Source organism: Ovis canadensis, chromosome 7 (assembly GCF_042477335.2).
Source record: "Ovis canadensis isolate MfBH-ARS-UI-01 breed Bighorn chromosome 7, ARS-UI_OviCan_v2, whole genome shotgun sequence".
NCBI classification, from domain to species: domain Eukaryota; kingdom Metazoa; phylum Chordata; class Mammalia; order Artiodactyla; family Bovidae; genus Ovis; species Ovis canadensis.
The window spans coordinates 83548400-83563843 of record NC_091251.1 but is presented as its reverse complement, the minus strand read 5'-3'; the positions used below and the strand labels follow the sequence as shown (position 1 = coordinate 83563843).

Below are 15444 nucleotides of genomic sequence, written 5' to 3'. Positions count from 1 at the left end.
CCATTCCAGTCCATCTTAGTTTGCTGATTCCTAGACTGTCAGTGTTCACTCTTGCCATCTCCTGTTTGACCACTTTCAATTTGTCTTCATTCATGGACCTGACATTCCAGGTTCCTATGCAATATTGCTCTTTACAGCATCGGACCTTGATTCTGTCACCAGTCACATCCACAAGTGGGTATTGTTTTTGCTTTGGCTGCATCCCTTGTTTCTGGAGTTATTTCTCCACTGATCACCAGTATATTGGGCACCTACCAACCTGGGGAGTTCATCCTTCAGGGTCCTATAATTTTGCCTTTTCATACTGTTCATGGGGTTCTCAAGGCAAAAATACTGAAGTGGCTTGCCATTCCCTTCTCCAGTGGACCACATTCTGTCAGACATCTCCACCATGACCTGTCCGTCTTGGGTGGCCCCACATGGCATGGCTTAATTTCATTGAGTTAGACAAGGCTGTGGTCCATATGATCAGACGGGCTAGTTGTCTGTGACTGTGGTTTCCATGTCTGCCCTCTGATGCCCTCTCTCAGTGCCTACCATCTTACTTGGGTTTCTCTTACCTTGGATGTGAGGTATCTGTTCACGGCTGCTTCAGCAAAGCACAACCACTGCTCCTCACTTTGGACGTGGAGTAGCCCTTCTAAGCCGCTGCCCCTGACCTTGGATGTGGGTCTAGCTTTGACTAGACATAGCTTTGTTGGCAAAATAATGTGTCTGCTTTTTAATATGCTGCCTAGCTTGGCCATAACTTTTCTTCCACGGAGAAAGCGTCTTTTAATTTCATGGCTACAGTCACCATCTGCAGTGATTTTGAAGCCCCCCAAATTAAAGTCTGTCACTGTTTCCACTGTTTCCCCATCTATCTGCCATGAAGTGATGGGACCAGATGCCATGATCTCCGTTTTCTGAATGTTGAGCTTTAAGCCAACTTTTTCACTCTCCTCTTTCACTTTCATCAAGAGGCTCTTTAGTTCTTCACTTTCTACCATAAGTGTGGTATCACTGGCATATCTGAGGTTATTGATATTTCTCCCAGCAATCTTGATTTCAGCTTGTGCTAGCTCAATCAGTAAAGTATCTGCCTGCAATGCAGGAGACCTGGGTTCAGTCCCTGGGTGAGGAAGATCCCCTGGAGAAGGAAATGGCAACCCAATCCAGTATTCTTGCCTGGAGAATCCCTAGGACAGAGGAGCCTGGCAGACTACTGTCTATGGGGTCGCAAGAGTTGGACATGACTGAGCGACTAAGCACACACACAACAAAGACACAAGGTATATTTCCCCTGATTAAGAGAAAACTCAGTGTTCAAACATAGAAGGTCTTCAAAGAATTAAAGTAACTTTTCCTAAATTAGACAAAAAGAGGCAAAGCTGGGATTTGGACACAAGTAAGTTTGACTCCAAAATCCTTAATATATATGTATATAAGTGAATGTGAAAGTGAAGCCGTGTCTGACTCTTTGCGACCCGTGGACTGTAGCCCACCAAGCTCCTCCGTCCATGAGATTCTCAGATAAGAATACTGGAGTGGGTTGCTATTTCCTTCTCCATATATGTATATATGTGTGTATATATATATCTATGTATAAAAAAATTAGTCGCCCAGTAATGTCTGACTCTTTGCAGTCCATGGACTATAGCCCACCAGGCTCCTCTGTCCATGGAATTCTTCAGGCAAGAATACTGGAGTGGATAGCCATTTCCTTCTCCAGGGGATCTTCCTCACCCAGGGATTGAACCCAGGTCTCCTGCATTGCAGGCAGATTTTTTACCATCATCAGACATTAGCCACCATGGAAGCCCATATCTGTGTATACAGAGATACATAAATGAAATATATAGAAATATAATTTCTCCTTTGGGTTATGCAGTTTCACTTACCAAGTCCACCTGAAAATGTTCAGTCAGAAAAATCTGAGTTGTATCTAAGCTTTTTTTTTTTTCAGGAAAAAATGTGCTTTATTTACCTTCACACCTTTAGGTCCAGTGAGACTGCTAGTACACAATATGTGCTCTGTAACTGTTTGCTTGGTGGAATTAGCCAGCTCCCTTACTGGTGTTGTGCATCAGTGCACTAATTAACATAATATAAAACACATATACATTTAAACAAATGGGAAACATTTCTCTGCAAGTTTTTTCTTTATAACACATTATAATGCCTTTTAATTCATCTGCTTTTCTTTTTTCCCCTGGCAACTCCATTTCCCTCTCCACCATTTACTTTGTCCCATAGGTGAAAAAAAACCTCTCACTCCCACCTGTCCACCTGGCCATCAGCCAAGATGAGTCTTCCTGCTCCTCATAATTGCTCATCCTGATTGACAGGCTGGCAAGCCAGGACACTGGATCACGATGACAGCAAAACCATACATTAGGTTGTTTAGGAAGGGTGAGAAGCAAAGAATTCTGATGGGCACTGGGGAAACCACCTCCACAACATTTTTACTCATCTTTTGTCAAAATTTTGCTTTCCCATTTTGCCTGCTTCATTATGAAAAGACTATATTTAGGAGGATTATGGTAGAAAGGTGAATAAATTATATGTTTAAATTAGAAAAGCTAATTTCTTATTCTATAGAAGGTTCTGAGAAGTTCTTAGATCAAAAATTATGACACCTAAAATATAGGCAGAGTTGCAGGAAACAAAGTATGTTTCCAATAGGGTTAATTCTAACACAGCCAGAGTACTGTCAACATGCCAAGAAGGAAAACAGGTCAAAATGGATGGTTTGAGTCCCTTTGTTTCTAGCATCTACTCTCCATCTCCATAAACTATACTGGCAGTGTCAGCACTGAAGTTAGCCCAAATGGAAACACTGTCCACACCCAGCTCCCCTCAAATTGTCTAGGAACCTGATCCTGCAAATACACGGGGCAGAAAACACAGAAGAGAAAAATCTGATCTTCCACACTCATTAACATCTCATACAATGCTCACCATTTCATTTGTGCTCACATAATCTTATTCCTAAAACAAATAATTTCAGGGTCAAATGGCTATAGCTCTTCCACCAAGGGATCAAATCTGTACCTCCTCCATTGGCAAGCAGATTCTTTACCACTGAGCCACCTGGGAAGCCCCGTATACCAGGGTACCAAGCTTAAATTTAAAGGGTGCCATGATAGGAAGAAACACGAGGGTACAGAAGCAAACAAAGCCAGAGAGGTAGGGCCGACCTGGTAACTAGCTACCCATCAAATGCCAGTTAGGAATTTCCAGAGATAACAAAACCTATGCTACTTTACTTTCAAGACTTCAATTCTAAACCTAAATTGTGCTGTATTTCAGATTCTCTTTCTAGATGGAAAAGAAAAAAACAAAGATTTCCAGACTTGGGTGTTTAAAGGGCCTTTACACAGTAAATCAACCTACTGCTGTCTTGTTTTCTCCAGAGCCAGACTGAAATAATACAGTGCCAGCAGAGGTGTGAACTACCCCCATTCATCTTAATGGAGTGTTAACTTCAAAGGCTTGTTTTAACCATTTAAATGCTAAGCTCATGAGTAAACATTCTCTGAAAAAAAAGTACAATTTAAACATTCACCTTCAACATATGAAAGTAATTTATATTCTCAGCACTTCGTCTTTTAATTTAGCAAACAAGTCTCCAAGTGTTAGAAAAATATAGATTTTGTGCTTTACTTAGTTTTATTTTAAATAGTTATTACCTAATAAATTATGAACATTAAGCCCAAAATGAGAAGGCCTGTATTTCCCAGGAAAAATGCTGAGGAGTACTTGAGTAAGGTTTTATGTGAAATCCTGATGAAGGGGGCACTGCTTTTTACCAATCATCTTACTAGCTTCCTCCAAACTCCTAGGGAAAAGTCACAACTCCAAACAGGCAACTAGATAAGGCAGAACATTAAAGTAAAATAAAAATAAACACCTCTACAAATAATTTCTCTTGATATTAACTAAGTTTTGGGCAGTGTTAAATAGGTTACTTGTCTCTTTGCCAAACCTCCCATGATCCCATCTTGTGAGCAGGTGACAAATGTATTAACTGATGCCCACCTGTCATCACACTTAACATCTGCCCCTGGGGACATCCTTGCATCTGCTGCAGATTTAGGGTTATTTTGGTATTACTGGAGTTAGATTTATTTTAGCAGCTGAACACCTATTTGTATTTGGATCTATAATTTCCCATAGAAATGTGGGAAAGCACTAAAAGGAATGCACATGGGGCCAGTTCTCCTGTGAGTGATGGCTAGAAAGATTATAAACATAATAGTTGTGCAAGATGGAAGAGGAAGAAATTCCATGTCCTTGTCCGAAAGCAAATTCATTTTACAGGTCAAGGTGAAGGGATGGAAAAAAAGGGGATAAATATCCAATCTATTAAGAGAGCCTGTTTTGGTCTGCACCTAATTTATACAAGGCCTTTTAATCCTCTCAACACAACCCTGTATAATTGGTATTAACTCCATTTAATACCGATGTGAAAGTAGAGGTTTAGAGAGGTTAAGTAGTTCGTCTAAACTCACTGAGATTTTCATCTACGTCTTTCTAACCCCCAAACTTGGAGTTTTTCCATTACTCCGTGCTGATCGCAAGTTGCCAAAGAGATATCTAACTCAAAAGAGCAGCTCAGTTATCAGTTTTTCAGCCCATTTCCTAACCGGGAAGCAAGGGGACACCTGCAAAAGTGTGTGTTTTCATACATGCAAATTGGCAGTTTGCATGTAATTCTCTACTTTACATGTGCTCTGGGGCAGGATTACATTTTACTGGTACACCCTGGCTTTCGAAGGCTGCTAACAAGGCGCCTTTACACAGAACACGCCCCGGAGCGGTGGGGGAGGGGAGAACCTAACTGCTGGTTTCCAGCCAGGAATAAGCCACAGCAATGGGAAGGTGGGAATGATCTATAACTTCCAAACAAAATATGATATAAATCATCAATATTTGTCTCTGTTTGTCAAGTAGAAAGTCACATGTTTTAGTGACAAATGAGAAGGCTTAGAGAACTTTCAAATCCACAGACAGTCATCACAGCTCTATCTCATACTGTATACCAGAGGAAAATCATTAAGTTTCTTAGTCAGGATTTGGAGTCAGGGCAAAATACGACGTGAAATAATCCCACAGTTTTGTTATGAGTGACTGATGTTGACATTAACGCATGAACTAAGATTTAATTTAGTATATAAACAATGTACTGATTTGTTTAAAAAAAAACAAAGAAACAAAAGATTATCTCAGTATATTTAATAACATTAAAAAACTTCTCGGTGAAAGATGCTGCTAAGAGAATGAAAAGACAACCCACAGACTGGGAGAAAATCTTTGCAAAAGACATATCTGATAAAGGATTGGTATCTAAAATACATAAAGAATGCTCAAGACTCAACAGTGAAAAACAACCCAATTTTAAAAATCAGAACATCACCAAAGAAAATATACAGATGGTAAATAAGCATGTTCAACATCATATGTCATTAGGGAAATGCAAATTAAAACAAAAATGAGATATTACTACAACTGCACACCCATTATTAGAATGGTGAAAATCCAAAATACTGAAAACACCTGATGCTGGCGAGGATGTGCAACAACAGGAACTCTGACACATTGTTGGCAGGACTGCAAACTGTTACAGCCCACTTTGGAAGGCTGTTAGGCAGTTTCTTACAAGACTAAGTGCAGCAACTGCTAAGAAGCAAAGTCTCTGGTATGGGTATGAACACAAACAAGCTAAAAATCTGTCCACACAAAAATTTGCCTACAAATGTTTATAACAGCTGTATTTACAATGCCAAAATTTGAAAGCAAACAAGAGGCCATTCGACAGGTGAAAGGAAAAACAAACTGTGGTGCACGTGTGCTAAGTTGCTTCAGTCGTGCCCAACTCTTTGTGACGCTATGGACTGTAGCCCACCAGGCTCCTCTGTCCAGAGGATTCTTCGGGCAAGAACACTGGAGTGGGTTGCCATGCCCTCCTTCAGGGGATCTTCCTGACCCAGGGATGGAACCTGCAGTCTCTTAGTCTCCTGCACTGGCAGGCGGGTTCTTTACCACTAGTGCCACTTGGGAAGCCCCAAACTGTGGTACATCCATACAATGGAATATTATCAGTGATTCTAAAAAGAAGAGCTATCAAGTTATGGAGAGACACAGAGGAAGCTTAAACACATATTGCTAAGTGAAAGAAGCTAGTCTGCAAGGTTAGATACTGCATGATTCCACCAAACAATGTTTTAGGAAAGGCTCATGGTTTTTATGGAGACAGTAAAAAGATTCGTGGTTGCCAATGCTTGCATCAAAAGTGAGCCCTAATGTAAACCATGAACTTCAGTTGATAGTAATATATCAATATTGGCTCATCAAGTATAACAAATGTACCTCACTAACACAAAATGTTAGTAATATGGGAAACTATGGGTGTGCTAGAATGAGGGAATATATGAGAACTCTCTGTACTTTCTGCTCAGTTATCTCTGTAAACATTAAAACTACCCTATTAATTCAAAAAAATTAACTCACAAAGATGCTTAACATATTTAAGAGCATTTTGAGTTTGTTTCTTATTTTGATTAAAACTGCTACATCTACTTTCTCCTACCCACTGTTGTTTTGTTCTGCTTTTCTGTTATGTTTGCAAAAATGTTAACCCATATAAAGAGGATTCATCCAAGGTGCCTTCCATAATCATTCCTTTTGCATAAGGAGGTAAAATATTCTTCATAGGAAATGGGAAAATAATTTCTTTCATTTATTAATCCAATTAAAAATAATGAGTGCTAAACTAAAATTACCAACCAAAATACCAAAGATGAGCAAAACAAATGCCTGTAGAAATAAGCAAAAAGATAAAGAAAAATTAGAAGTATTTTTTAAAACCTTCACCCTCTCCAATAATGTATATAGTTCAAAATATATTAACTTTTTTTGATTTAGGTAAAAGACTTAATAAAAAAATGACAAATTATTTCTTAAAATAAGATTCTTAGAAGAAACAAACAAAACCCAACCTACCCCCAACTTTTTCCATGAGAGAAAATCCTCTCTGCTCATTTTAAGATAAAACAGTCCTGGGAACACAAAAATCAAACACGTTGATGTACTGGAACCTTAAAGTGGGGAGAAAAACAAAAAAGAATAATGCCAGATTCAGATGTGAGACTGGATGACAATTTTACCTATTTTAGAAAGTGGAATTTTTGAAATAGAAAACTTACCAACTATACCAAATACATTCCTAATGTCAGGAACATATATTGCAAGTAAAACAATGATAATATTGAGAGCTAGAGTGATCAAAGAATGGCGAATCCATGAGAATGGAAAATTGGAAAAAAACATCATCATTAAAGCTTTCCTTGCCTGTAAAACAGAAAAAGAAACAGATTTAAGCAAAGAGGAAGCGTCAAACCCACACTACTTGCTTAGGGAAACCCATGTATGGCATGGTTACTATGATATTCCAAACCATTTAGATGCCAAAAGTATAGCCTAAATGGTTACTGTAAAGTATTTATTGCACATAAACTAAGAAATGTACCTATCTGTGTGAGCTCCATAAAAGTTGTCTTGGTTTAATTCTTGAAAAAAATCATCACATGCAATTTCTTTAGGTTGCATAATTTTCAAAATTACTAACCATAACACTGTGTGAAGAAATCTCAGGGTATCATTTTCATGAAATTCAGCAGATAAAAGAACAAATGGTTCAAAACAGAAACAGAAGTCATGCCATGGTAAAGAAATTCCATTTACTGTTTTATGTTATATTATTGTTTCACGGCATGTAAATAAGAAAACTAGTCCATGATGTTTCCCACTGCCAAGGCAGGCAACAGGCGGTCACAGCCCAGAAACTTCTATCCAGCCCCCACTGCACTCCTGGCACTGCAGTTTGCACAGGAAGGAGGCAAAAATCGGGAAGGCTCAGGTTTTCAGGAACTCACTGTTTAGGGATTCAAGATATTCATGTAGAAGCATTTGTACTCAAAGTTTATGTTTCTATTTTCCCAGAAATTCTTAAGATTCTTATGTATCACAACTAATGCAGAATGAAGATCCATTCTGCTCCTTAACTATAATTCTAGAGCAAATGAAATTTGTGACTAAGATTAAACTAAATAAATTTCCAATAAACCAGAAGGAGCTTACTTTTGCTGACTTGACTTTTTCTTCTTCATACACATTCTTTTGAATACAGAATTAAAGGGGAAAAAAAAACCCAAAAACTTTAGAACAACTATAGTCTGTAAATTGGAAACAATGCTGTGGGAAAGCGTAAATCTAAACTAAATCTGAAAAAGCACAAATTAGTTTAGTGGTTCACTGTTATTTTTGTGCTTTCATGGGGCCATATGCAAGTATGAGGTCTTTGATCAATTCCTTGACAAATGAATAAGATATACAAGGCTAGATGTGATTCAAACATTCTAGTCTGTAAAGAATTAGTGTTGCCATATTAGGGAGCTGCAACACCGAGGAACAAAACCTTGAAGAGTACTTACAGGGAAGTGGATTAGAGGGACTGTCAAAAGCACAGAAAATAGTATGCATAACTTCACAGTCATGATGACAACATCATGTGGCAAGTATTTACTGTAAGCTTGCAGTAATTCTGACGCCACATTGTCTGCAAATTTAAAAAAATAAGGATCACATTATAAACTACTGAGATGTTAATAATGGCAACGTTATTTTCCTTTGCACAAATACATCTTAACAGATTTTGGATTCCCAATACCAAATCCATCTCTGGCCTTCTTCCTATCCTACGAAACACAGACCCATTAGTCAAACATCTTCTTGGAACTTGCTGTCTTTTAATGAAACTAGAAATTAGCCCAGGCAGATACTCTAAAATTATATAATGAATATATATATATGAATATATATATATATTTTTTTAATCTCAAAAAAAAAACCTCTCTTTAGAACTTTTCCATAATCGGAAGGTTTTAAGCAACATCTGTGTTATTTTGTAAAATGCTTTCATGTGTACTGCTGAATTTTGTCCCTATGATAACAATATAAGATAGTAGCTAATGGCAACCCACTCCAGTATTCTTGCTTGGAGAATACCATGGACAGAGGAGCCTGGCGAGCTACAGTTCATGGGGTCGCAAGAGTCACACGACTTGGTGACTAAACCACCAGGTTAAAAATATTAACTGACTTGCCCAAGATCATACAAGACAAAGGGGCAGGACTGTACATCCAAATTTTTTGATGCCAAAGCCTTTCCTTAATATCATGATGTTTTCTGGGACCTTATAGTCTCATGCATGTTACCTGCTTCATCAACATTTCATCTATAGATTTGCAATGCTAGGGCAATGGCCCCCTCAGCAAGCTGGTGTGGTAGTCAGCGGCAGAATCGGAGTGAGCAGACCATGCTTTGCTCCCCGGTGTTGCTTTTACCCTTATGTCGTCCTCACCCCAGGCCAGGCGAGGGCTGTGAAGAGTGAGTACTCAAGAGAACTTCGTATCACTGCCGTGTAGGGAAAGATGAGTTTCTACTTAAAATACAGTGGTGGGTTTTGTTTTTTAATTTGAGACTGAATGCTCTGGGAAAGTCACTTTGGAGAAAGTTAAACACAAATCAAACACAACTCTGTTTTCAAAGACCTTAAACTTTAAAGGGTGATAAGATGAAAGACACATACATATAATAGAAGGTGTATAAACATAGATACACACTTCAGTGGCAGAAGGTCTAAACAAAGAGCTATGCTGATTTTGAACAGGGAAAGATAACTATGGCTTTGGGATGAACATGAAAGAAATTCAGGAAAACCTGAAGAGAGTCATCCTGAGATAGTGAGCAGCAAGATAGTAGAAGAGGGACTTGAATTCTGGGGTTGAACAGACCAGGATTCAAAATTTACTACTTAGTAGCAACTTAACTTCTTTGAGTCTCTTGGTTTTTACATCTGTAAAATGGGGACAATATGTTGACCTATAGGGTTACTGAGAGCATGACATTAATTAACCTATGTGTGCTCACACTCAAAGATATTGACGGAGAAATTCTCTCTGGAAGCAAGAGCCAGCACAAGCAGAAGCCACCAAGTAACAAAGGGAATTTGCATCTGAGAAAACGAGCAGCCCAGGAGCACTAGAGAGGCTGAAAGACTGCACTGCACTATAGCGCCAACAGCGACGACGGGTGATAAGGCCAGAAATGCATGAATGACCAAGCAACAGAGCTATTTGTTGTTGTTGTTTTTTTGTTTTTTTTTTTTAATTTTTTTTATTTTTTTAATTTTAGTTTTTTATTTTTTAAATTTTAAAATATTTAATTCTTACATGCATTCCCAAACATGAACCCCCCTCCCACCTCCCACCCCATAACATATTTCTGGGTCATCCCCATGCACCAGCCCCAAGCATGCTGCATCCTGCATCAGACATAGACTGGCGATTCAATTCACATGATAGTATACATGTTAGAATGTCATTCTCCCAAATCATCCCACCCTCTCCCTCTCCCTCTGAGTCCAAAAGTCCGTTATACACATCTGTGTCTCTTTCCCTGTCTTGCATACAGGGTCGTCATTGCCATCTTCCTAAATTCCATATATATGTGTTAGTATACTGTATTGGTGTTTTTCTTTCTGGCTTACTTCTATTTGTACGGTCAGGACTCAATCTGGTAGGCCACAGAGATGCAATGGCTTCTGAAGAACAGCATGTTATGATTTAAACTAAGTAGGAAGACAGACTGGAAGAAAAAGAGATCCAAAGCAGGACTAACAGAAGGCTACTCTCATAATCACTGAGAAGTAATGAGAATCTGAACTAGATTAGTAACAATGGAAATGGGATAGAAACCAATTGTGGAAAGTATCAAAGACATACTTGACATAATGCGGGACTAATGGGCCAGGCAAGAAATTAAGGAGAGCCAGGGAAAGCTGAATTCTAGTCCCAACTATGAGAGATACTTGTGAGTCTTTGGAGAAACATGGCAAACTATTTTATTTTCACTTTCTGAATCATAAAAATGAGTTATTAACACTTATTGCTTAACAACTTTGTAGACTTTTAAAATGGTCTGGTTATTACACAACATTTGGGTTTTGGCCTGCTCACCAGAGGAACACTTTGTTCCTCACCTTATAATGCTTCAACATCTGTAATCAGAACCAATATCATTAATCTAGGTACATACTTATTGGTCCCTTTAACCTGACAAAATTTAGATATTAACTGAGTCTTAAAAACACTGAATAAAAGGACTCCAAGCAGCTCCAGAAGCCTGAGGAACTAGATTTATTACAAATTCAAAATACCTGTCACATATCTACTTTCCCAAGATAAAAGGCTTTTTCCTGAGCCAGCAGTTCTGTGTTCTTAGCTGAGCCTTAACATGTGTAAGGGATAGAGGACAGCACACTTCTCCGGATTCAGACAAATCTCTACAAATCTCAGGAAGGACCTAACAGTGATTTCTGCAAGATATATATTCTACTGAAGCCAGGTGGCTGTCCTGTTTAATATACACTGTCAAACAGGGGATGATTTTATAAAGATTACTGCAGAATAACTGAAAGATCACTGGACTAATTCAGGAGACACAGAAGACAGGCCACTATTGTTGGACAGGTCACTCCATCCAGGCCTTATTTTGTGACAAGCCCTTCTGATAAGGCCTCAGGTTCAATCAGCAATTTCTTTCTGAAAGACTGAAAGCTACTGCTATTTCAACAGAAAAATACTGTAAAAGATTTTCAGTGCAAAAAAGAAAACACTGTGAACAGCAAACCAATTCCTAAATCTTCTTCTGTCTTTGAAGAAGGAACTACTTTTATATCATTCTTTCTTTCCTTCTATCTATCACCTACCTACCAACCTACCGTGTGATTTTTCTTAGATGCACAGTTCTCCATTACATAAAATGTGGATATTCTGAAGAATTTGAGTCAGTGGAGAAGGGTTAAGTCAGAGACAACAACTTTTACTCGATAACCAAGAAAACCCCTGTGTAGGAAACATTTCATGTACATGATGAAAATATTTAGTCTCTGTGTTCAAGCAAAGACAGATACATAGACAGGTAGGTAGGTAGATAGATAGAGATATACCTGGAACTTACGTAAGCCAGGTTTTTCCAAAAGTTCACTCTGAGAATGATGGGAAAATGGATTCTATGGCATAATTCCTGAGAAGGTAGCACAGAAATACAGGCATTGATTCTGGAGAGAGTCAGAACTGGATTCAAATCCCAACTCATTCTTCATTAACTGCAGGTACTAGCCAAGGTGCCCAACCTATCTGAACCTGTATCTTGCAGAGTTGTAAGGTATGAGTTAGGCAAAGTATGTAAAACACCTTGCTTACATAATAAATGTTACTTCAACAGATGTATTAAAATCCATCCTTCCTCCACTTCCCTTTTAATATAAACTTTCATACAATTTAACACAACTCCTAACATCTCATGGTAATTTTTACATAACTACTTTTCGGCTATCCTAGAAACTGGTAGGCATTTGAGGTCTCCTCCAGATAGTTCTGTTTATCCATAGGGAATAAAAGGAGGCACATTTTTTTGGACTTTTCTCAGTTTTGAAGATCCCTAACTAGAACATTCAGAAATCTAAGATCATGGCATCTGGTCCCATCACTTCATGGCAAATAGATGGGGAAAAAGTGGAAACAGTGGCTGACTTTATTTTTGGGGGCTCCAAAATCACTGCAGATGCTGAGTGCAGCCATGAAATTAAAAGACGCTTACTTCTTGGAAGGAAAGTTATGACCAACCTAGACAGCATATTAAAAAGCAGAGACATTACTTTGCCGACAAAGTTCCATCTAGTCAAGGCAATGGTTTTCCAGTTGTCATGTATGGATGTGAAAGTTGGACTATAAAGAAAGCTGGGCACTGAAGAATTGATGCTTTTGAACTGTGGTGTTGGAGAAGACTCTTGAGAGTCCCTTGGACTGCAAGGAGATCCAACCAGTCCATCCTAAGGGAGATCAGTCCTGGGTGTTCATTGGAAGGACTGATATTGAAGCTGAAACTCCAATCCTTTGGCCACCTGATGTGAAGAGCTAACTCATTTGAAAAGATCCTGATGCTGGGAAAGATTGAGGGCAGTAGGAGAAGGGGAGGACAGAGGATGAGACGGTTGGATGGCATCACTGACTCAATGGACATGGGTTTGGGCAGACTCCAGCAGTTGATGATGGACAGGGAGGCCTGGCGTGCTGTGGTTCATGGGGTTGCAAAGAGTCGGACATGACTGAACTGAACTGAACAGTATTTGGGCCAGGTGACAATTTCAATTTATAAAAACATACAGCTATTCTACAAAGTTTTTGCTGAATTCCCAACAAAGACCCTGCTGGAGTATCTCACTGCTGCAGACAGGTCTTACGGTGTTCAACTCTGTACAAAAACAAACCTAACAACCAAAAATAGTTCATGTATTTCAAAAATGCTGTTTCCCTAATAATGATCAAAAAACATTAAACAATCTCTCTTAGTTTTCCTTGTAGTGTATCCATGATCGTGTTGGAAGTAGGAAGTACGCTCTTCCTGATGGTGTGCAGAGCTCTACCTCTCTTAGCTGACACAATTCTAAAATGCAAGAGCAGATTTCGATTCATCAGTTGCTTTTGTTACTGTTGAAATGATGTAGAGTTAGCCAGAGAAGGACTATAGAGAGCAATTATAACTTTCTCACACACTGAAAACTCTAAGATAATACACTAATAATAATATACAGAAGTTACTATATTTAAATTAGACTTTATTAATGAGAGTAAGGAGAGAAGTATAGTGCTGAAAAAAGAGCACCTGAAATTATGAAATAATTGCAGTAAGGCTGTGTGCCAGACACTGTAACAGGCATTTTATATACAACTTGTGGCCTCTTAAATACAACTCTATACAATTATCTCTGTGTTACAGATGAGATGAAGGTAGTGTAAGGTGAAGTACCCTGTTCAAGGTCACATAGCTAGTTAGAGCAGAGTGGTTTTTTGGACCATATTTGTTGGGTTTCAAAATCCAGACCCTTTCTACTGGGCTTAGGAAAGGTGGCTATGCAAGTAAATGTCCAAAAACTTGTTAGAGCTGAAAAATATCTAAGAGGCAGGCAAAACCATTACATCTCATTGTGAATGTCTAAAACCTGAAACACATATACACAAGGCCACTCACCATGAAATCAGTGTCAAAACAGAATAATAATAGCCATCTATCTGGAGTGTTGTTATAAGAACATTCATAAACTGAAAAGTGCATTCAAGAATTTGACAAATTGAGTGTAATTTATTATGTGTTTGTTTACAAATTAAACAAGTGTGTTTGCAAATTAAACAAGAGAGCTTACAAGTTTTTCTCTTGTTCTAGACTTTTAAGTTTTTCTTGAGGTTCTTATCAGAAGAGAGAAAAACACACTAAGCATGTAACTTTTCAAAAATAAAAGAAAATTTCACATTTATGAATTTAAAAGTATCTTTTAAGAATTTAGGGAGAAAGGTCATGGTGAATACACACCACAGAACTGTGTGGATTAAGTCTGAAGGCAGAGGTCTCTGACCCAAGTGTACAACTACATTCCAGTATGAAACTCTTTCCTTCCTTGACTTGTTCTTTTGCCATTAAGATGACTGATTCTCTCAATCTCCCAAACTGCTGAACTAGAGTCTAATATATTGAAATCTCAACTTAAAAAAAAATAAAATCATTATTGTCCTTTTTTTTTCCTTCGTAGAAAGACTTCAATGTTTCTCAGCCCAATATTTTATTTTTAGGTGTTTATTTTAAGAAAATTTTCATATAAAGTTATTAATCTTGAACTTGATCCACTCTTTTAAAAGAAAGAAAATTAGTTCTTTAAGACCTGTAGAACTACCACACTAGTGCACTGAATTCTGGCAGCCTGAACAAATTAACTTGCTAATGAAAGGCAGAAACAAAGTCCATATTCAGGTGTGAGATCAACTACAGAACAGCTTATATTGTCATCTATAAAGAAATAAGATACTTACTGTAAAAAGTGAGGTATCCAAAGAGGGCAGACATAAAATAAATGAGAAAACTTAAAGCAATTGCTGTATTGGTTACATTCTGCATCCTTTTCTTAGAAGGGCTAAAAGACAAAAATAGCAAAATTAGAATCAGAGAGAGACACGGGTTCGATCCCTAGGTTGGGAAGACCCCCTGGAGGAGGGCATGGCAACCCACTTGAGTATTCTTGCCTAGAGAATCCCATGGACAGAGGAACCTGGCAGGCTATAGTCAGTCCATAGGGTCACAAAGAGTCGGACACGACTGAAGCAACTTACCACCATCTGAATTAATCTAAATAAATAGATATAAGGATTTCTTAATCACTCAAGCCCTGATTCATTAATAACTACACAACAGAATTCCTGATTTTAAATTACTGTGCAAAGGATTATGCTTCCAAGAAATAGTCTCAACTTAGACAGAACTAACACCTAGAATCAAGTGATAAGAGG

At 38.3% G+C, this 15444-nt stretch overlaps 1 protein-coding gene across 1 annotated transcript in view; it reads right to left on the bottom strand.

The window, feature by feature from the left end:
* Nucleotides 1-5202: 5202 nt before the first annotated feature.
* The window catches only part of SLC38A6 (solute carrier family 38 member 6), a 65119-nt gene continuing 54877 nt past the window's right edge, over nucleotides 5203-15444 (bottom strand). Inside the window, exons 12-16 of the mRNA XM_069596757.1 lie at nucleotides 14971-15071; nucleotides 8475-8599; nucleotides 7188-7332; nucleotides 6985-7079; nucleotides 5203-6798 (exon numbers count right to left, since the gene is read on the bottom strand). Coding sequence (XP_069452858.1) covers nucleotides 6718-6798; nucleotides 6985-7079; nucleotides 7188-7332; nucleotides 8475-8599; nucleotides 14971-15071 — 547 coding nt within the window. The 3' untranslated portion in view covers nucleotides 5203-6717. The remainder of the gene's footprint in view (nucleotides 6799-6984; nucleotides 7080-7187; nucleotides 7333-8474; nucleotides 8600-14970; nucleotides 15072-15444) is intronic.